Source organism: Gambusia affinis, linkage group LG08 (genome assembly GCF_019740435.1).
Source record: "Gambusia affinis linkage group LG08, SWU_Gaff_1.0, whole genome shotgun sequence".
NCBI lineage: Eukaryota > Metazoa > Chordata > Actinopteri > Cyprinodontiformes > Poeciliidae > Gambusia > Gambusia affinis.
Genome location: NC_057875.1, coordinates 24,562,498 through 24,585,670, shown reverse-complemented (window position 1 = coordinate 24,585,670; position 23,173 = coordinate 24,562,498). Strand labels below are relative to the sequence as shown.

Genomic DNA, 23,173 nt, shown 5'->3' with positions numbered 1-23,173 from the left:
TATTTTTGGCAGCATGGTTGCCCCTGTAGTTTCCGTCTTCTACCGATTGACTCCTACTCAACACGAACACGTGCTAAAGCAGGAGCTAACCGTTTCATGCAGATACATGGGGGTGTTAGGTAAATACGAACGTCTGCTTTTTGGTCTGGGTGTGGTAGCATTTAACTTTTAATGCGAAAAACAACTAAAAACGAAGATATCATTAAGCTTCTTATTGTCAGGCGCCTAAAAAAATAGATGTCAGCAGCAGTCAGCTCACCTGGTCTTCTGACTGCTTAGTCCTCCGGAAAGCATCTTCTCATCTGGTTTCTCCAGCAGTTTAATCTAGTGGCTCATTGTGCAACCAGCCTAGTGAAAGATTGTCTATTCAGTTTACTTGTAAACTGAATAGACAAAGTCGGTGACTGATATTTCTCAGTCAAATATCCAACACTTCCTCCTGTTGGTTTTGTTCCAAAGTACCAAACTGTATGCTCCCCAGTTTCCACTGTGTCCTTGTTTTGAACGTCATGCAAACGTCTCTCCAAGGAGGTGCATTTGCTTCTGTGGGAAATTTGAGCACACGAAACAGGACAGCTACGCCACACATTAAGTCTCTGTCATAACTAGTCCAAAATGTGCGGGAGTTTACCACCAAAAGAAATAGGATGCTGTGAACAGCAGCGCCCTCGTCTTGCCCAGTAGAGGGCGCTAATTTAAAACAAAGAAGATAAGTCTGTCGTAGACACGGGAGACATGAATACAGGCTGTGTGATGGGACCAAAATGGGCTTTTGAAAATACAAATGAATGTTAGAGTACATTATTGTTGTTATTATTAGTGGTTGGTTTAATATTTTTATGTTTTTTCTTCTTTTACTTATTAAGGAGAACTTCATTAACTGACGCTGTGGCGAGAATTTTTGCAGTTGCTATGGAAACAGAGATAGATAAGATTTGATTCAGTTAGTTCAAACTGACTCACCTCAGATTTAAGCATCTTTAGAAGTGTTTAAAACTTTGAACGACAGTCGGCCTAACGTAATTCAGAGAGCTACGTTAAATAAGGTCAGGAGTCCCGAAAAAACTCGGACACTTAAGGAGCGCTTCAACTTCGTACGCGGTAGAGGTTGCTCGCAGAAATAAATCTACAATGAAGGAAGGAGAGAGAAGGCCATCTTTACTGCCTAATTCGTAAGTTTCAAAGACATATTTACTATACTACTATTGTTGTATTCTGTAACTATTGTTCTCGTTGAAGATACCCAAAACTAATTAGGTTAGCTAGTGAAAGAGCCATGAGCTAATTAGATTGGCCAACCAAGTCCTGTCTTAGAGTAAATTGTGTTCGTTTGGCTTTCTTTTAGCTCATCTGGAATAAATAGATCCAAAGAGTTAAAAGGCAGCCAGCATCTAAAGCGAAAAAGGAGGTTTTCAGGTTTTCTATTCCAGCAGAAAGATTCCGGTCTTCTACCCAACGACAAAGGAATTCGGGTACACAAACCTAACTTTTCTCTTTACATTTTTGTCATTCATTCAAGTTAAATGCCTTTTTTTCTTTCTTGAGGCTGTTCAGTCATATGCTACATCAAAGACTGATTCCAAAAAAGATAACATCCAAAATGTGTTGTTGGTGTCAGAGGTTGAAGGAGAATAGTAAGTAATTAGTTTGAGATGATGAATGATGGTAAACTATGTCAAATACCATCTCTAAATTGGTTGACATGTTGGATGTTAATACAAACAGATGGGCTCCAGGTACAAGAGAACAGCGTACTTCTTTTGGATGATGATAATAATAATAATAATAATAATAATAATAATAATAATAATAATAATAATAATAATAATAACAGATAGAAAAACTGGTGTGTAGTCCAACGAGTGGTGATTTTAACTTAGAAAATTGTGCAATTATATGGTAAAGGAAGTGCAGCTTGTGTGAAACTTTTCAATCTGGTCCAAATTCTTTTACGGGTTCTTAATTAAAGAACGGAAGTAGTTGTAAAGGCCATAAGAGACAAACAAAAAACTTGAAAACAAAAAACTAAATTATTTGAATAAAAATTTTCATGACCTTTAAAAGAAATCTCAAAAATTCCACCCCCCTGAAATTAACTCAAAAACGTTTCTCCAAAACTCAATTACATATTTACAAATGTGTGTGGCTTGTCGTCCTTTCGCTCCAGGTGTTTGATACTCAAGGGAGAGATGTTACCCCTCTGCCCCTGGTTGTCGTCGCTGACGACCCGGAGTCCAAAGGACATGAAAAATTATCTCTGGAGGAAGTCCTTTTCAAAACCGGATCGTTGGTTTTCAAGACCTCTACAACCACTGACGTGGTTTCGTCCAGGTATCAGACAGCGACATTCAAACACATAAGCCGTACGTGTCGTGCCCTCCATGTTTATTGGGACCCCTGGTAAAAATGTTTTAAAAGCCTTAAAAAAATTTATGTTTAATTGTATCAATGTCACCGTCTTTTATTGGAATATACATATATTCAGTAGGGAAACAGTCCACTACGGTAAAATGAAATAATTTGACACTTTTCACAATCATCTTTTGCCGGTAAGTCTACCAGAACATTCCACACGGTCGACACATGCATGGAGAGAAATTTATGGACGTTCATGTTTTGGACAGTTCCTCTGCATTTTTCCAAAAATTGAAAGTCTTGTGTCCTTCTTTGCTCTCTTCTATTCATCCCACCCCACAGGTTTTCTTCAGAATCAAGCTGTGGTCGCTGAGAAGCTTTTGAAAAAGATGATTTTTGTGACTGATGAACTTCAACTTTGCACATTTGGTCCTGAGTTTTGAAGTGTTTCTATGTGAAATGATATATGGCATATGGAGTTCACTACGCCATGCTTTCAAACAATGTTTATTTAAAAAAAAAACAAAAAAACACAATAAATATTCTGATACTTAAACTCTTTCTGCTTGTGTGAATTGCAGGTTGTTCGGCAGCTCTTTTACCAGCATGCCTGTGGAATCTGGTTTTCTCTCAAGAAGCAGCATAACCGACGATAGTTTATCTCTGCAAGGCGCTGATGCTGCTGCTGCTGCCGCTGCTGCTGCTGCTGCTGCTGCTGCTTATGATGGTTGCTATAATTTTTTATTTCATTTTTTTTCCTATACATATTGAACGAATGCCCACTGTAAATTCTTTGACTTGAGTTATTGCCCTCGAGACAAGTATATGAGGTCAGAGTTGGTGTTTCTGTGTTAAATTTGGATATCAGTTTTGCTGATGAATAAATAGGAAATCAGTGTTTATCTATATAAAAAAAAATGTATTCCAAGTGATAAAAAGCCTAAACGATGTCTCAAACTGACAGCAGACTACATTTCCTAAATATGTGCAAACTTTGGTGGAAATCAGAGCAGGGCTTCTTCAGAGTCTGCAAAGGTTTATTCATATAGCACATCTCAGCAAAAAGGCAGTTCAAAGCGCTTTATGTCATTAAAAACATACACAAAATATGTACAAACACAAACTATATAATGATGTCCATAATTATTTATCTTTTTTCTACAGTTTTCATTCCACGTTGTAGTTTTTTTTTTTTTTTCTTAAGCACTCATGAAGAACGGTGGAAAAACCTTAAATTGCTGCTGTTCAACAGATTGTTGCTGGGTAACCAAAGAAGAGCGAGTGAGTTGACGCCACCAACCTCGCTTAGCCGGCCGTGAGAGGCTCTGCAGTTCCAGCTCAGAGTTCAGTGGAATTACTGAAAATTCTATCTATCAATATCGACACATCAATATCAAAATTGATATTGATAGTGTGTCTACGTGTCTACAGCGACACATGTCATTACATCAGTAACGATGACTGTCGCTCGTCCAAACAAGCGATAAACATGCCATTTTGTCAAACGCCATCATCAAAATAATCAGACAAATGATCATGAAATATGCAAACCACTTACTTTCTAATTAAAGGCAGCTCTAAACAGGTGTGGGAGGGTTTAGCCTTGATTTGACAGAACTCTGTGTTGTTGTGCAGTTTTCTGGAAATAATACTCCCGTTACTTTCAGAAATCCCACTGAAGCCTGCCAGGCCAGATGAGCCCATGGCTCAGGCATTCGACATCATCCTCAGCGAGACGGACACCTTCTCGGTGCTGGACCTGTCCCCCACCCTCGTCTCGGAAGATGCTGAGGACGCAGAGGCGTTGAAGTGAGCGCATCTGAAGAGAGATCTTGAACTTGAAGTGAAGTTTATGAGGCTAAAATTCCCCTCTTTTTTTTTTTTCCCTTTGTTTTGCTCTTCTGTTGCAGCCGGAGAAACAGCGTCTATGCAGAGTTTTGCAGTAGTAAAATGGGCAGTGACAATTATTTAGAGCGTTCATCTCAGGCACTTGTTGGGGATCATAAATGCAAATACACCCAGACCAACAAGTACAACAGTGTCAGCAAGGGTGAGAGTTGATTTTCAGGGAAAACGAGCACACAAAACATCGCAAATGTTCTGATTACTCCGCTTATGTCTGAGTCCAGATTTGTTTAACTTTTCTTAAACTAACCTTGGAAGGTCAAACAAAAAAAATAAATAATCATGTGTTGTGTTCGTGCTTGCAGGCACAATCGCTACTACCTGGGACATATATGATTCGTTCTCTACGCCGACTGAAAATAAGGAAAGCCGGGAAACTGAGCAGGTGGATTATCTCGTGAGCACCAGGACAGAGCAAGACACTTCAGAAGGAACCATGAGTGGGGACACAGGTAACGGTTTGAGTCAAAATCAGGCTTACTTCTTGCTGTGCTACTAATCCTAGGCATTTGCTTTTCTAAAATATGCAAAATGTAATGAAGAAATTCACTTGTTTCAATTAACAAAAATCAAACTCGAGAATACATTCAGCACCCGAACAGGGATGTAGCTCAAGCTAATATTTCTCTTCATTGTGATGATTATGTATTATAGCAAAAAATATATAAAAAACGAGCTTCATCATAATAATACCCTGTAAAAGATTATAACATTAAAATACTGTGCAGTTATCAGAAATAGAAATATTGTACTGAGTTGGATGTTGGTTGTTGTTTTTAAAATTATTCTACAATTTTAACTTATTCTGCTATTATTTAAAACAGATTCAATGGGATATGATAAAGACGTATAACTAAACATTCATAATTAAAAATATATTTAGAAAGTTTTGCATGTTTTTTTCATCTGAAGTCTGCCTGGCACTCCCTGGTGGCCACTCCATAGTTCTCAGATCTTGTATGAAGCAGATTTTTGTCATTGTAGAAAGAAAAAAACAACAACAAAAAAAACGAGTAGATGCACGCCAAAAAGCTCAGGAAGTTTCAGATTAATCTTAAAAAATTTTCTAGAACAAACAGGGAAATTATTGAACTCCAAAAGTTGAAAATCTGCAAGAGAAAAATGCAAAAACTTTGAGGTTAATCTCAGAAATGTTCAAGAAAAAACAAGGATATTTCGGAGTTTCAAAAATTTTTCTCTTTTTTTTTTCTTTCTGTCTACTCAATTGTATTCGCATTGCTCTAAACACAAACACAAACATAAACCATATCTGTCAGACTTTTATTTTGAAAACAAAAACATGAATGTTTTCTTCTATTCCACCTTCACAAGAAATTAACTGTGCTGGTCTAGCACATAAAATCCAAATAAATTAGATGAAAGTCTGTTCTATGCCACTCGTTCAATTGTCATTTCTTTGGGTTCTGGTTTGAGTCACATGTTTTGGCCATGTGTATGATTTTTTTGTGTGTGTGTGTGTGTGTGTGTCATTTCCACAGGCAGTGGCGTCAGTTCGGAGGGAGAGCTGGAGGGAGATCTGTTCATGTTAAAATCTGAGCCAGACTTAGAAAACATCTTGTCGTCGGAAGCTTTCATGAACAGCATGTTGATAATGGAGAGGGTGATAGTGGTGAACATTTTTCAGCCTAAGCTGGCTGCCTTCAGGGGGCTGCCTGTCCTGAAAGGTGAGCTCAGTCAGCCTGTATGTAGATGCGTTTCAACTGACCTTAAAACTGCGCAAACTGGAATTTCGAAAACAAATTTGTTTAATGGAAACGCGGCAATTTCAGGAAAAAAACCTCACCTTTTTCGACAAAAACTTTTAGGATAAAGTGGCTTTTCAGCCGTATCGTAAGTCATATGTTTCATTAGAAGCACTTTTTTTTTTTTGTTTGTTTTTTTTTTTGCATCACGCAAGTCATGTGTTGGTGAAAAAGACGAAGAGGACGCCAGGAAGTTTGTAGGCGGATGATGGTGCTGCATGTTTTTGAATGGCTTTTCCCGTGAGCAAACTCATTCTTGTGATTTTAACTGTACTTCTTACAAAGTAGAGACACTGCAATTGGGAAATTTTGTTGTTTCGACATTAGCGGAACTCCAGGAAAGTTTTGCGCACATTTGTAATGGAAACTCAATTGGTGCTCTCCTTAGTCTTGTGCAGAGCATGTTGTGTAACCTGTTAGCAACTTCCCAGTTAGAAATATGGTCACAAATGAATACTTTGCTTGTGTGTCAAATGTTGGACAATTCGTTTGTTTTGATTCACATTGCACAGAACAGCCAAGCATGTGATTAGTGTGGTGTAGGGTTGCATGAAGCTGTATGCAGAGTCACTATGTTTGCTGTTTAAGACCCGGACAGCGAGGTCAGGCGTGGCTCTGAGGAACACCTTACAGAGAAGAAAGAGAAGTATTTGACGCCAAAGTTGGAGCCTCTCTGGGTCTTCGTCAGCCCCCTGACCAGAGGGCACAACATCACCAGCATGGCATGGAACAAGAAGAACCCAGTAACACAACCACACTTTGAAAACAGAAAATCTAATTGCCAGCAGTTATTGTCTTAATTTCATGGTGTAGATTCTTGTCTTTATTCAGCCAATTCCCAAATAAGTGAAGACGATAATGGTTTAAAGAGATAAAACCACACATTGTTGACAACTCTTATGTACCCTGACTTCTCTGGAAGGACATCCTGGCAGTAGGCTACGGAGGCTGGTCCTCAGGCAACCTGCAATCAGGTCTCATTTGCTGCTGGTCTCTAAAAAACCTCATGGTGTGTTTCTCTGTTTGTGTAGCAATAAATTCAGCTGTAATAGAAAGAGAAAAAAAACCTCATTACTTAAATTTGTGTTTCGTGCACAGTGGTCGGAGCGAGTGTTTTCCTGCCATAACAGCGTGACGTGCCTGGAGTTCTCTTCCAGCAACCCAAGCCATCTGGCAGTGGGGATGTACGACGGCTCCGTCGCCATCTACAACGTTCAGGTCGGAGACCACACGGCGTGCATTGCCGACAGCCGGTGAGAGCAACGCTGCGAAGGGTGTTAAAACATGAGAACATTAAAGCTGCATACGCCAGCTTTTACAAAAGTATGCTTTTTCCAGATTTGTTAAAATCTGTCATCATGTCGTGATGGTATGGTATGACGTGAGACAGATAGTCTGTGAAAAGATTAACCTCACAGCGCTACTTCTGAGGTCTGCAAAAATGCATCGATATCCATCAAAACAACCAATCAGAGCCCGGGGAAGTGTCTTGTTGCTGTCAATCATGCTCATGTATGCACTGGAAAATATGTTAATGTCAGAGAAACAACATACCGTTAAAGGAAAACTACTGATCTGTCGTCTTCTGTGGAAACACTTACTAGCCTTAGACTTCGTAGCAGGCTGTGCTGTGATGATGCAGCTGTAGTGTAGAAGAGAGCAAGGGGGAGTATGTGAGTGGCGCAAATACAGGAGTTTGTTTGCCTAGGAAGTCCGGTTCATTTAGCGAGGTGTTAACTCTCATGTGGACTAAAAAAGCAAACTCCGGTCCACTTAATAACCTCGGTCTCAGTTATGTGAACTTTGGTGCCAAACGGATTCAAGACCGCTCCAAAGGGAGTGGACTACTACAGCACTGGGCATTCTGGGTAAATACAATCAAAATAAAGAGTCTATCGCTAGCTGGAGAAGTAGATCTCAGTCTTTTACCAAGGACAAAAGAGAAATCCTACAGTTGGTAAAATCTGATGCCACTCCATTTTACATTTGGTTGTAAAATGGAGTTGTTCAGTTGTGCTCAGTGTCTTTTCCTTCAGTGGTTCTTGGTGCAGGCGAAGAGGTGAACAGGTTTTTCAATTAGTTTGGATCATTTGACACCAAATCTAATTTATTTAGATTTGGTGTCAAATGTGAAAAGTTACGAGCTGCTTATTTATAAATTGTTTGGATTGTTTCTTTTCTTTCATAGTGACTGTGCTAAGAGGCACATGCAACCAGTGTGGCAGGTCACCTGGACCAAACAGCAGCTGCAGCTATCGGGGGAAGAACGAGAAGAAGTTCTAGTGTCCGTATCAGGAGATGGCAGGATTACCAAGTGGCTCATTCTGCACAATGGCTTCAACTGTGTTGGTAAAAAAAAACACACACACACTACAGGTTCAACACAACAGGAGTGTAATCTTTACTATCTAAGCTTTGTTTTGTCACTTAAAGCAGCCACATAATACGCCATTGACAATGTTCTATTATCCAAATTTACACTTTAATTTCTATGAAAACTGATGCACTATCAAGCAGGAAGCGTCTTGTTTCAGCTGTGTGAGAATATATCACCACTGCCCCCAACTGTTGTGGAGAGGAAATGCCCCTGCTGTGCCTTACCGCTTTTCCATACACTTATATATATATATACAAATCCCATGGATTGCACTTTTACTGAAAAAACCCAGCTCTGTTTTAATGATCATAACATCAATATCTTGTTTTCTTAAAAAAAAAAAAACCAAATAAACAAAAAAAAAAACGCATGTTTTCCCAGACCTGATGATCTTGAAAAGGAGTCAAGGTCGTAAACAGAGCCTTGGAGCAGGCCAGTCAAAGACTGAAAATGTGCTGCTGCCACTGACTACTGTTCTTTGCATCGACTTCCATCCAGACGTAAGTTGGCTCAGGAAAATGAGCAAAAATCCTGTATTTTGCATGGAACGTGAGGGACTGCTGTACTGCTGTAGCATTATCGAGGGCCCAAAATGCTACAGTCTGATGAATAAGCAAGAGAAGTTTTATTTAATTCATAAAATAAACTAATCCCTTTGTCTGCAATTATCATCAGTACACATGTTTAGATATTAAAAAGTGAAATGACTTAATTAAAACAGGACCACTGCTGCACTAAACAACAGAATTTGCTTAAATAAATGAATCTTTTGATCTAATGCATGCTGATTACATGCTTAACCCATCATACTAAGTAGTGTGTATTTATTTAAAGCTTTTATTACACATTTTACAAGTAAAACATTTCTTAATTTATTGAACTGTGACAGTTAATTCATCCATACCTGTTTTTTGTGCAAACAATACAGATTTTCCTTTCTTTATCCAACTCCATCTCTCCTTAATCAGCAGAAGTAATATTACAGCTTAAACTCTGTGTTCATTTGTCTGTCTCCTACTTTTATGTTAATAGAAATCTTTAACTCTTTTCCACATGGCGGTGCAGGACACTGGGATCTATGTGATCGGAACGTGGGACGGCGGCTTGCACAAGTGCTCTCTGTCCAACAGCGATCATTTTCTGGACACATACTGTAAACACCCTGTAAGCTTTTACTGACCTCTATTTCAAATGTCAACGTCGTAATGTCTTTGTTTTCTGTTCGATAAAATTCAGTAGGAGGGAGCTGAAATCACTGAAAGTCTGACTTTTGTAGACCTTCCTCTGGAGGGTTTATGTTTTTTTTCCAAAAAAACCCATAAACCCTCAACTATCCAAACAGTGGCTAGAGAACTAGCTACAGAGGCTGCTTGTGTTAGTAGAGTTTTGCTGGATAGCAATGGGATTATGAGTCAGAATTCTCAGATTAAAGTTAGAAATTTGAGACTAAACTCAGAATTCTGATTTTAATCTAGAAAATTTTGACTTTAATCTCAAACATTCTGATTTAATCTCAAAATGTTGGCTTTAATCTCAAGATTTTTTACCTTAGTCTAAAAGACTCTGACTTTAATCTCAAAATTTTAACTTTAATTTTAAAAAATTCCTATTGTAATCTTACAATTTTCACTTTGATCTAGAAGCTTCTGTCTTTAATCTAAAACGTTTTGACTTTAATCTCAAAAATTCTGACTTTACTCTCAAAAATTATGACCTTAAACTCTGAATTTTTCTTTTCTTCTTTTTTCAGCAGCCCTAATCCTTTTCCGTAAATGTGTGTGTGTGTCTGTGTATATATAACTGTTTTTTTGTTCACATATATATATATATATATATATATATATATATATATATATATATATATACTGTACAAAAACAAAAAAACAGTGTTGTTCACTTGTTCCTCTCCTGCAGTCCCCAGTGACGCATATCGAGTGGTCGCCTCTTTATTCAGACGTGTTCCTGAGCAGCTCTTCAGACGGGACGATTCAGCTGTGGAAGCTGGACACGTTGCACCCCAAAATGAGCTTCACGTCAGTGCAGAGCATAGTGGACAGCGTCAAGTGGTCCCCAAACTGCTGCACGGTGTTTGCAGCCATCTACAGGCAGCATGTGGAGGTCTGGGATCTCTGCAGAAGCATGTGAGTCACTCCGGCGTTCCCCTAGGCTGTGTGTTCGGTTCTGTTTCAAGCCGATTTGCAGCCAAACAGTAACAACGCAAACCCTTTTCGTCCAGCATGCTGCCCACTGTGGTACACCACGCCGAGCCCGGCGTGACGCTGACGTCCTTACTGTTTGCCAAAGGCTCAGATAGCGTTTTGGTTGGGGACAGTCGGGGAGAGGTGACTGTGTACAAGCTCAAAAACTTCGGAGTCGGGAAAGGAAAAAAGGTAAAGTACTTTCATTGCGAAACATTCTCTTTGCCTAGACTGCCCCCCAAAAATGCTTAAGAATATATAGGGAACAGATGATGTCTCAGTTTCAGGTGTGCAATCTGGATGACGTCATGGAGTCTGTCGCCGGGTACGTTGACTGAAGAACCACCATGTAAAAACGGAATCTAGTTATTACTTCAAATATGTGGAGTTTGTGGTTATTCAAAGACTGGCTTTTTTTAAAATTAAAACTTACAAAGGTTTGTGTTCTCAAATGTTAAATTGAAAGATAGAAAGGAACAAAATAAACATATTATTTAACAGTTTCACAAAGTATTGCGTGTCTTCATTTGCAAACCAACAAACTAGTGAAAAAACGTATAACGTGAGAAATTTTTTTATTTGTTTTATCGGTTTTAGCATAAAAAGGCTTATTTGTGAACACCAGAGAGGTCAGTTTAATTCAGTGGATTTATGTAACAGATTCATAACAAATGTAATATCAAGGCACAAAATTATCCAGCTCAAATTTGCTGGAAAACACTTGGAAATTCAAAACATTTTTTCTAAGTTTTTTTCTCCAGTTCCTCAACTTAATCTCAAAATGTCTGAGCTTTTTCAAGCCAATTTTTGACTGTTCAAGCTCAGAAATATTCTCTTTTAAATATAGAAAATTTCAGAGTTTATTTTTTCTAGAACATTATGTTGGGACGCTTATCCAGGGTTGCACGTGTACTCATGCACATACAGCTGTATTTCACACATAGTATGTTTCATTTATGCACAGAGAGCTTTTGGAGGAATGGAACTTGACCTTGCATGTTTCACTTTCAAACAAAAGGCTTTCAGTAGAAGTGAAACGTAAGCTGACACCATGATATTATAACATTCCTTAGTTGACGTAGTTCATCAGACGACCAGTAAGGCGTGTCTTAGATATAAAGAATGGATCGTCCGTTTTTGATCAGATGCTGTTTAATCCCGGTGTATTCACGTCACAACAAATTAGCCTGTGAGGGTAAGCGTCTCTTTCTTTTTAGCGCTAAAAAGAATAAAATAAGTAAAGTCTGATTATTTGTGTTTGACTGATTTTCTGCACGTGTGATCACATGCTTCCGATTCATCGATAATATATTTAGATCAACAACTTGGTAGCAGAGGATGGTTGCATGTTGACACACGTGCAGAGTTGTGCAGATTTGGCCAGCCGTTTGGGCTGCTGCGGCCCGGCCGGACAGTGTAACAGCGTTGGGCCCAAAAAAAATCTAGTAAGGAAACTTTTTCCTTGAACGCATTTGCACTGTCTGTTGTGGGGCTGCCTAAAGTTAAATATCAGACGAGTAGTTTTCTGTGGGGTTAACGGAGCAAGTTGTTTTGTCAGCGTGTGTGCGCTCAGACTGGCGTGTGTAGTGCTTCTGTTTGTTGGTCAAGTTTTCCATCTTCATAGGAGTAAAACTGAAATAAAAATAAAGACAAAAACAGTTTGGTCGGCAGAAAACAGAGCGAGACGTTGGCGCCTCCGTTTCTTTGGTGGACGACCAGAGAGAAATAAGGGCCGGGTTTTTCACGCATTTTTGAACCCGGGGACAGTAGCTCAGCCCCAAAAAAGAATGTTGTAGGCCGATCTGTGTCAGCTAAAAGACACGAAAAGTGCTTTTGGTTGACCATCATAGGAAGTAGAGAGAATTAAGGTTTGAAGTGATCGCGATCTGTTCCTGGGACGAAATATAAGTGAAAAGAGAATAAGAGATTTCTTCTGTGTGGGAAGAAAAGACGTCTTCTGTGTGGGAAGACGATAAAAGAGTTCTTTGTGTGGAAAGAACCTAGAACGTCCAGGGCTAAAATAGGAGCTGAAAAGCGGGGATCCTTTTATGTGCTCTTCTCTGTTTGTTTGTTAGCTCCGGCCGATGATGTGTGTGTGTGTCAGTTGTGTGTGAGAGCTGCAGACGTTTTTGCTCTCATATGTGTTGCTTCTTTGCTTGTTTAATGTTGTAATATGTTTTGAAACCATGGTTGGCGTTTGTGAACTTTAATTTGGGAAAAAGGTTTTAATTTTATCAGTTGTGTGCCGTCCGTCCATGCGGACAGTAAAAAGGGGTTTGAGTTTGTCTGTGGTGTTGTCTCGTCGCCAGACGAGCAGGTGCCGCCGTGTCCACTAAACAAAACATAAGGTGATTTCTGAATTTGCAAAATGGAGAGTGACTCCAGGGATGAGGGTTACGACTCAAAGTGGGGCACAGGCCCTTGGGTGACTCTCGGGGAACAAATAGACGGACTAATGACTTATCTGGAACAAGATGAATTTCAAAATAAAGGGAAGAACAAAAATAAAAACAGAGACACAGAGGCTCTCCGCCGTGTGTGTGAGTAATTAAAAAAAAAAAAAAAAGGGCAGGAGGAGAGAAGAGGTGATTCTTGCTCCAGGCATGGCAGACGAGGTCGACAGGAAGAAATTTGATTTAAAAGGGGTATAGGACCTTTGTTTATGGTTGGTGAGCAAATAGAGGGAATAACTAGCATAACTAGAAGAAAATCTACAATCACTAAAAGTTCAGCAAAAGATCTAACAAAATTTATGCTACTAAATTTCACCAACTTAAAATTATCAGAGTCTAAGCTAATAATGATTTGTAAAACTTTCTCTCCTTTATTAAAAAAAGAAAAGAAGGAATATTGGTAATACATGCTAGTTTGAAATTAAATTGAACAGTTTTAAGGGCTGAAAATAATTGAGACTGAAGTGTTTATATACCATAAAGTATTTGTTGCATTTAAACTGAACAGTTAATTTAGAATTTCATTCTATAAATGAATTTACATTTTATTAAAATGGGTGAAGTGCTCTAGCAGCAGGTAGTTCAGTTACTGCTGGATTCTAACATATGTCTGAGATAGTTCAAAATAAATACATGTGCATGTTACCAAAAACAAGATCCTGACAACTAAAGATAAATATTAACATATTAAATATGTTAACTAATATTGGAAATTTCATGAAGCTTCAATAAAATTGATAATTTGAGCATAGAAAACAAGAAAAGCAGACTGAAAATTTGTGACTAACTGAAAATCAGATAAATATTTATGTTTCTGTTTGTGCTGCTTTGGTTGATGAAAATTAGTGTGATTATGAGAACAAACAAACTGTACTCAAGCACTGAGTAACTGATGAAGTTATTAATTATTTAATAAATAATAATTATAAAAAGATGTCTACTGCTATAAAATAAAAGATTAAAGGAAACTTTGATTTAAATAACTGGTTACTTCAAACTGATGATTGTGAATATGAATAACATTTTCTAGACTGAAGTTTAAACTAGGTTTGATTGATTGATTGATGATTATTAAATTCATAAAGAAATATTGAATTAGAGGATTTTAGATTTGGTCTAATTTTAGGACGGTAATTTTTGTTTAAAAGTGTAAAAAAACAAAAACAAAGAAAAAAACAGAAGAGCCAATTCTAGGTTGTGTCATCTGTCAGGAATCAGACAGAAGTGTTCCACCTTGATGAATTTGACAACATCTACATGTAAGATTTCTGATTAATTGCCTCTTTGCTAACAAGTCTCCTACAAACAATGTCACTACCAGGTAAAACTAATAATTTTTAAGCGTGCCATGCACACCACAGGACAGGATGAAGCTCTATAAGGGACATAGGTCAGCTGATCAAATGTTAAATAACAAAAGCAGCAACAGGATAACATAGAACTGGAATCCTCTTAAATTAAGATAAAAAAGAGCAAACAATAGATAAAATTGTCCTAGCTGACATGCAGGCAAATGCTCCAATAGCAAGATCATAAATGAGAATAATTAAAAGGGGCAACACTGAATGATAATAAATTTTTTCAATTAAAAATAAAAACAGAAGGAGGCAGGAGTTTTCACTAAAAGAGGCTGAAGACAAAACAGGCAGACTGCAGAGACAGAACTCAGGCAAAATGAAAACTATTGGGTTTCTGACAGGGACAATAACATAAAAAGAAAATTAAAAAAAAAGGGTCATTGCCACCAGCTCTGAACACACTAGCATAACAATACAGACTTGACTATTTTTGTTTTGGGCCAAATCAAGAACATGACTGCTCTTAAAGGGCCAGTTGTACCAGAATGTATTGATAAAAGCCATTCACAAACTGTTAAAATATCAAGCATTTCTTAAATATCATTGAATTTTTGTGATTTTTTGCAATAAAAAGTGTTTGTGGTAGTAATTTGGAAATATTTGCACTTATTTATGACGGTAAATTTGACTTTTTATTACTCGCTGTACAGGTCATATAATGGGACATCAATTAGGTTTGAGGCAGCTGTTTAGTTCAAGTAAGGAAGTTTCACATTTTTTATTAAAACTGCAAAAACTCCCAATCATTTGCTCAGAAAAGTGCAGGGATTTGTTGATTTTGGTGAATTTCCCCAAGCATGAATTACAGTAAACGGATAAAACTGCATTAATTTGATTGATGACATAATATTTAAGCACACTTAGTGTTTAGTCTAGAATCTGGAGGGCCGCACAAACCCACAGCGGCCCGGATTTGGCCCACGGGCCTTCAGTTTGACACGTGCTCTAAGGGGATATATCCCGTAATAATTAATATCACAGAAGGAACTTTGACAGTCAAGGGGGAACTGCTACCCCACAAAACTTCAGGAGTCCACACTGGGAATAGAACCCCGACTTGGACTGTATTAGATCAAACCCCATCCTCCCCAAATCCCATGTTTGGTCCCAGCTAAATGACATTATATCTAGAAACCTGGCTCAGACAAACTACAGTTAATCCTAAAGGTCCATACACAAAACTTAATTGAAATGCTTAAAGAAGCAGTTTTAAAAGGCGTCCCTGAATATGTTATGCAGTCTATAAAACACAATCAAGATCTTGCAGGGTGTGAACATGTGAGATGGAAAAGACACCTGCTTCATCACCTCTTAAAGGCGCAGGACGAATAAAATAATAATTAAAAAAAACAGTCTTAAGGGCTTAGACACTCAGACACTGAAACTCCAATTGCAGGAAGCAAAACAAAATTACATTAGTTAAATAAAAAGTAAACAAGGACATGTGATGGTTGCAGCAGCATCTTCTCAAAATAAATCTACACAGGGTAAAATTCCAAATTACTGGCAAAACTCTAATCATACTGGGGGGGGAACTGGTTCCTCCTCCTGCTTTTTCTTTTTTATATCCTCAAACAGATACAGAGCGTTTCCTCGTGGACGGGGATGGCGTTTGGCTGGATGTGGATGAGGGCCATGGGGCAAGGTCACGGAGCACGAGGCCAAGGACCAAAGGAACTTGACGTGCTACCAGTGCGGACATTTTGGACACTGGGCCAAACACTGTGTGAACATACCAAAGACTGCCAGGTTTGATCCCCAACAATCCTTATGTGATTCCTGGACATTGCTTTCAGGGGAATACTGAGGCCACACAGAACATCTACTGAAACACTGCTGAGGACCCCGGAGACAATGTGGGTACAGCAGACCCCATGTTGTCTGCAACAGTGGAAGGAAAACACACAGACTTCCTGGTTGACACCGGAGCCACACATTCCACTCTGAACTCTGCTCCTCCTTTTTCTCTGACATCAAGAACTGTGTCTTTAACAGGGTTCTCAGGGACTGAACAGAGTCTGCTATTCACGATGCCTCTGACCTTCACCTTGGGTAATCAGAATATGAAACATTCTTTTGTAAGTTCTCCTGCGACTCCCATGAATTTGCTTGGGCGACACTTGCTGATAAAGATGGGAGCAACAATCATGTGCTCGGCTGATGGAATAATTGTTGCTTTTCCTGATGGCACCTCCCTTCGTTGTGGAAATTTCCAAACAGAAGGACAGTATCTGATCCAGCCAGTGGTGTCTGAGTTTGCTGACATCTATTGAGAACTTTTAACAAATTTACCCTACAGCAGCCTAATGTCAACGTTCATGGCCTGGAAGCCCTGGCTCCTGTGTCTGCGCTTCTGTGTTCCTCCTCCGGGTCCACCACACGTGACCCTGTTCTGCGACAGAGTCGTCTCTGAATGGTACCAGGAACCTTTCCTTTCCACTTTGAAGGAAACAACCTGGCAGGTAAAAGTCTCGGACATTTATGTAGCTCCTGTTGGTGTAGCTGCTGTTGTCTCTTTCGCAAAAAAAAAAAAAAAAAAAAAAAAAAATCAGAATGGTATTAAATGTCTCACATTTCTCTCTGTTTGCACCCTGAGCACCAAGTGAAAGAATTGGGCGTGATGATGAAACGTTCCCTGGCAGCCACAGATTCGATTGCCACAGCAGCACTAGGTTTGTTTTTCTCCCGCTCTCTTGAAAAATATAAGATCAGTCATTCAGGATCTGATCACATAATAAATTTTGAAGTAAAATGTAATGCAATTTTCCATAAATTAGTGACATTAGGCATTCTGATGAGACTCCTTGCTTTATAAAATTAACAATCTTCAAACATATTTCCCAGCATACCTACATTTCTTATTTAAATAGTTTCTTTCTATTGTTTGGTAAGATATTCCAATTTAATCTGTCATATTTCCATTAACTGTGAGCATAAAATTATTATCATTACTAGACTTAAAGACTTTAGTTAAAATAAATTCACATCTAAATATGCAATGCACATAAATATTTTTAACATTGACTGTTCCCTCATAATAAATTCGATTTTAGTTTAACCAGGTTTTGCAAGATATTTTGCAGGACTGCCCACTAGACCTTTTGCTTGCTGCACCAACTACGGAGACCTGCGTTAAAGCCACCTCTCTGGTTTTGCAGCGCCTGTGTCAAACAGGTTTTAAGGTCAGTAATAACAAATTGCTCGAAAACAGGCTATGTTTCTGGGTAGAATAATTTCAGCAGGAACGACTGGCATGTCCCCATTGAACAAGCTTTTGCCTCTCTCAAACAACACATGGCGTCAGCTGCAGAGCTCTCCATCCCTGACTACACTACAGTTCTTTTTGGATATTTCTGTAACAAAACTGGCTGTTAAAGGTGTTTTGTTTCAGAAAAAGGGGGAAAAGGGCATCACCCTTGTACGCAACAGGCAGCTGGGATACCCGATACAAAAACTGAACACATAGTCATGGGACATTCACTGAGTTTCACCATGACAGCGTTGAGACAACAAACACTTTCCAAAGTCCTGAAAGCTCCAAACATTTCATTCACACACCAAGACATAAATATGGCAGACTGTTTTTCAGAAGGAGAACCACACGTGTGTGCAGACCTGGTGGCAAAGACAGAGAAGGTAACACCAGAACTTCAGCAGCTCCTCTGCTGGGACCAGAGGTGAGACAGTTCTTTACAGATGGTTGTTGTTTCAGAAGCAACACACAAGGGTTAAGAGCCTGGAAGAGGTGGTGAGATGCCAAAAGGGGGCGTCGCCTGAAGAGAAAAACGTGAAACAAATGGGTGCTGGAGGGGCCCAGATGGCAGGTTAATTCTGCCTCCTGGGAAAATACAAGAGCTGCTCCAAGAAGCTCACAGGGTTGTACATGTTGGGACGAAACAGATGATGCACAATCTTAAAGAGTGGTGGCACCTCAAATGATCCACATGGTGAAACATTTTGTGAAAAATTGTTCGGTGTGCGGACAGTTGAATCCTAAGAAAACTTTGAATCCACATCAGGGACAGTTTCCTCCAGTTACATGTCCAGGAAAAGAAATGGTGTTAAATTCTACTGACATAATAAACACGTTGCAAGACAAAAGATATTTGCTGATTTGTGTTGATGCTTCCACAGGATGGCCTGAAGCGTGGCCAGCAACAGCAGAAGATAGTGAAATCATCATAAAATGTCTAATCAATCATTACCTCTCAAGGCAAAGCAGAATGAATGAATCAAAATTTAAAACAAAATTGGCTAAGGTTTGTGCACAAACAAAATTAAATTGAGTTGATACATTACACAGGAACCAACTTGTGGTTAGACTGATTAACTGCAACAGCTCAATAATATCAAATGTCTAACTGTGTGACCTGCACAGCTGGACGACCCAGAATCTATACTGAACCTGCTTCTTTGATTCCATCTGACATTTGGGGTTTTAACTGCATGCTTAATATGACTAAGTTTAAACAGCCCTCCGGATGTGACACTTTAACAGCTTTATTTCCAGTAATCAACAGCGGAGCCCGGATGGTGCCGCTATTCCAGTTAAAGATAACTATGTCTGTTTCGATTTTACAACAGGTAACCGCAGTGTGGGCCGGATCCCTGAAAGTTGGTGTAACATCAAATTCCCAGAGCACTTAATAGGCTAGAGATGGGATATTTTATCTATGCAGGGGTAATAAACTAATTGAGAGAATATAGACTGGTGTGACAGGTGTCTGTGCTATGGTGAGACTTAGAGCCTGTGTCATCATGGTAGGTGAACAACAACCTCTGAATCACAGCATCTTTTCACAGGTCAAGTGCAGCGCAACTGTGGAGCTGCAACTTTCCAGATTTTAAATGTAAAAAGTCCAATCCTTTCTTGGTGTGCCTGGATGAAAATGAGGCATCTGGACACACGTAGAAACTGGTTGACATCAACAGATACTAGACGACACAATTTTGAATTAAGTTTGCAGATCTCATTAAAACAAATTAATCCTGTTGACTTCTTAAGATTTGGCCAGTATCATTGCATTGTGTTAAGACTGAATTTTTATCTAAAACATTGATTGCCAAGTTTAAAATGTGTTTTCATTTTGTTCACTAAACATATTTCTTTTCAGTTGGTAAGTTTGCATCCCTTTATGACCACTAACTACTTTCACATTTTGAACTTAAAGGGTTCACCACTCGAGTACAAAAAGGGATCTTAACAATACTTTATTTAGGATTTTATTTGTCAGGAATATATCTAACACTTAATCATTTATCCTATTTTCATTAAGTTTTGACTTATTGAAGCTTGCATATTGACTAACATTTTATTCATTTTGCATTATTCAATTTATAGTTTACCGGCATTCACAGTATTAACCTCACATTGTATTCACAATTTTTTTTTTTTATTAATAGTAATATAAAACGGATTTCAAATGCCGGCTTCACTTTCTAACATTTATTTTTAAATTTACTCTTTTAACTCATTAATTTCACTTTATTCATTCAAATTGCACATTTGAATGCAAGTGTGCAGTTCAAACCGGTTCGACATTGATAGGGTTTGCTAGAAGACATGGCCTTGATTAAACTTTGTAGATCGCATTACAACTCAATACTACTGAATTCTAATGAATTTTCTAGAATAATTACATTGTACTTCTACTGAATTTTTGCCAATAACACTGATTTGCATATTTTCGATGGTGCTTGTTTCTTATTCTGTGCATTGCACATGGTTTTCATCTAAAAAAAAAAAAAGGGATCTGAAAATTTCTTTGTTTACGTTTAAAATTTTTAAGCATCATCTAACAAATATTCATTTTAAGGTTTATCTTCTTGACTTTTGGTTTAAAAAAAATCAACATTTTCACTAATGTTTATTCATTTCTCATTTTAAATTTATTTTTAAATAAAATCTAATGTTTTATTATTTTCTTCATTTTGCATTTCTTTTCAGGTATTAAATAACATTTTATTAATTTTACATTTCTGTTACCATTTATCCATAAATTTTTTAAATAATATTTATTTATTTTTTATTTATTTTTTGTTGAATGTTCTTTGTTAGCCTGTAAGAGGAACACTGTGGTTTCTACCCGCCGCCCAGGGCCAGGGGGCGCTCTGTTCGATTTTTACCCCATAAGAATGAAATGAAATGACAACAACAAACATCGTAATGGGCCCGGGGAGTTTTCCGAACAGTGGGCAGTGTTTCCTCAGGATGTGTGATGCTCCCCAAGCTGTTTGATGTTCTATTTGTGGTCTCTTAGAGACCAAAAGGGGGAGTTGTTGAGACGCTTATCCAGGGTTGCACGTGTACTCATGCACATACAGCTGTATTTCACACATAGTATGTTTCATTTATGCACAGAGAGCTTTTGGAGGAATGGAACTTGACCTTGCATGTTTCACTTTCAAACAAAAGGCTTTCAGTAGAAGTGAAACTTAAGCTGACACCATGATATCATGGCATTCCTTAGCTGACGTAGTTCATCAGACGACCAATAAGGCGTGTCTTAGATATAAAGAATGGATCGTCCGTTTTTGATCAGATGCTGTTTAATCCCGGTGTATTCACGTCACAACAAATTAGCCTGTGAGGGTAAGCGTCTCTTTCTTTTTAGCGCTAAAAAGAATAAAATAAGTAAAGTCTGATTATTTGTGTTTGACTGATTTTCTGCACGTGTGATCACATGCTTCCGATTCATCGATAATACATATAGATCAACAATTACAACAAGATTAATCTAAAAAATTATTTATCTTTTTTTCAGAAAACGTTCCACTTTCCAAACTCAGAATTGTCCTTTATTTTCCTTGAAAACTTCTAAAATTAATCTCAATTTTTTTTTCTAGAACATTAGGAAAAAATATCCAAAATTAATCTAAATGTTTGTTAGGTTTTTTTTGGTAAACCTTCCACTTTTCAAACTCAGAAATGTTCTTGCTTTTTTTTTCCTGAAAATATCTGAGATTTAAAAATTGCTGACTTTTTTCTAAAACATTTTTGAACTGTCCAAACTCAGAAATGTTCTTGCTTTTTCGAGAAAATTCATCTCAAAATTTCTGAGGTTTTTGGCAGAAATTTACTCTTCCTTTTTTCTTTCTTTCACGCTGTCCTGTGCAAATTTATAACATTCTTGAACTGTATCGAGGACCGCGCATCATCATGGCGCCTAGTTGCTCCACCTAGTGGCCCTGACGGCAGAGGGCACAAGATGTTTACATCCAGAGGAACAATCTGTGAAAACCACGTGACCATTGCCTCATCACCCCCGCCCCCTCTGCCTCCCATCATCCTCTTCTACAGCACGGAGTCAGCAGCGGTGTCTGTGCGCCTTTAAGAGCCGCATATCCTGCTTCCCCTCCGCGCTCTGATTCTCCATCGCCGCTCCGTGAGGCCGACCGGGACATTATCAGCAGAAAAGTCGCGGAGATGTCCTCCAGCTCGGCGTTCAACGAAGAGAAGGGGGGCTCCTCCAGCGTCGGGGAGCCTGAATATGGCCACGATCCGGCGAGCGGTGGGATCTTCTCCTCGGACTACAAGCGGTACGTAGCCTCCTCGGCTTGAGGCGGGTTACTGGAGCGGCTGTCGGGCTTTCAGCTTAAGCCGCGGGGGGTGCACAGACAGTATGTACATGTGTAGTTTGAGAACATGCGCTTTAAAGTATAAACGGGGAGAGAGAAAAAAGAAGAAAGAAACAGCAGACGTAAGTTTTGTAACCCAGAGGCCCGTGTAGGAGCGAGCGGCTTCAGCGGCTGGTGCCGCTGAATGTGACCGTGATTTGAGCCTCTCGGCCGGCTTTTGGTGGCTAATTTCCTGGCGTCTTCTTTGAATCTTTGTCCCCTCGCTTGTCTGCTTCTAAAACAAAGAACTCGGCGTTGGTTTGAGTCAATGTTAAGTTGTTACCGAGGCGGGATGCTGGAGGCCCGTCAGAGGGGATGCGAGATCAGGCCTCGGCTTTTCAGCACCACCCCTGCTGGACAGCGGCAGCAGCTCAACATTCGACCCCTGGCAAGGCAACACGAAGGCTGCACAAATACCACGCTTTGTTTGTTTGTTTTTTTTAGCGGCTGGAAACGAGTTTAAAGCGACACAAAACCACTTCACCCTGCATCCCGTGTCTTCAAGAACGTCTGCAATACCTTGCAAACGTTTTCACGCGTCTTGAAAATCCTCTGAGTTCAATACATTTTTGCTTCGATTTGATCTCGGATCAAAACAAAAGTAACGCGTAATTCTGAAGTGGAAGTAAATACCACACGGTTTTAAAAATAGAAGCACACGGTCACTTATTATCAGCCCACATGGACTTTCAAAACAGCAAAATAAAGTCCAGTACAACCAATTAGGGCTGCAACTAGCAATTATTTTTTTTGATCAATTACTGATTGGCCTGACGATTAATGAATAATCAGATTTAATTTTTTTTTTTTAACCACACTGCAGATTTTTCATTTAACCATGTAAGATTTTTAAATCCAGTATTAGAAATACATTAAAATACAAATAAACAAATAATTCAGTTCCCTTTTCAGATCATTTGGAGCTAAACTGGCGACTAATTTTAAGTTTAACCGATTGCTAATTGGATAGCAAAAAGTTCTTTATAGGAGATTTTATTTTATTTTTTCTAAGAATTTAATTCAAGTGAATACAAAACTGACACTTCATGCGTTCTGGGTAGAACAAATCTAATGGCAAAATATACATGTAATTTTTATACAGTTTTGGCTTGATTACGGGTACTGAGTATGTTGTTAATATGATTAA

At 38.7% G+C, this 23,173-nt stretch overlaps 2 protein-coding genes across 4 annotated transcripts in view; both read left to right on the top strand.

Moving 5' to 3' along the window:
• The first annotated feature begins 792 nt into the window (after positions 1 to 792).
• Positions 793 to 11,097, top strand: LOC122835963 (dynein axonemal intermediate chain 4-like). 2 transcript variants are annotated; one of them, XM_044125470.1, is made up of 17 exons: positions 793 to 1,172; positions 1,346 to 1,472; positions 2,168 to 2,331; positions 2,937 to 3,082; positions 4,023 to 4,164; positions 4,266 to 4,405; positions 4,566 to 4,712; positions 5,760 to 5,945; positions 6,612 to 6,766; positions 6,946 to 7,032; positions 7,122 to 7,276; positions 8,212 to 8,372; positions 8,782 to 8,900; positions 9,466 to 9,564; positions 10,315 to 10,541; positions 10,637 to 10,790; positions 10,880 to 11,097. In XM_044125470.1, the coding sequence occupies exons 1-17, from the start codon at positions 1,132 to 1,134 to the stop codon at positions 10,934 to 10,936; spliced, it is 2,307 nt and encodes a 768-aa protein (XP_043981405.1). In that variant the 5' UTR covers positions 793 to 1,131; the 3' UTR covers positions 10,937 to 11,097. The 2 variants fall into 2 exon arrangements, with proteins under 2 accessions (XP_043981405.1, XP_043981406.1); XM_044125471.1 differs by lacking the exons at positions 793 to 1,172; positions 1,346 to 1,472 and adding an exon at positions 1,570 to 1,634.
• Positions 11,098 to 21,722: 10,625 nt separating this feature from the next.
• The window catches only part of LOC122835962 (AP-3 complex subunit beta-2), a 44,144-nt gene continuing 42,693 nt past the window's right edge, over positions 21,723 to 23,173 (top strand). For both annotated transcript variants that reach the window (XM_044125469.1, XM_044125468.1), the window contains exon 1: positions 21,723 to 21,948. In XM_044125469.1, coding sequence (XP_043981404.1) covers positions 21,836 to 21,948 — 113 coding nt within the window. In that variant the 5' untranslated portion in view covers positions 21,723 to 21,835. The remainder of the gene's footprint in view (positions 21,949 to 23,173) is intronic.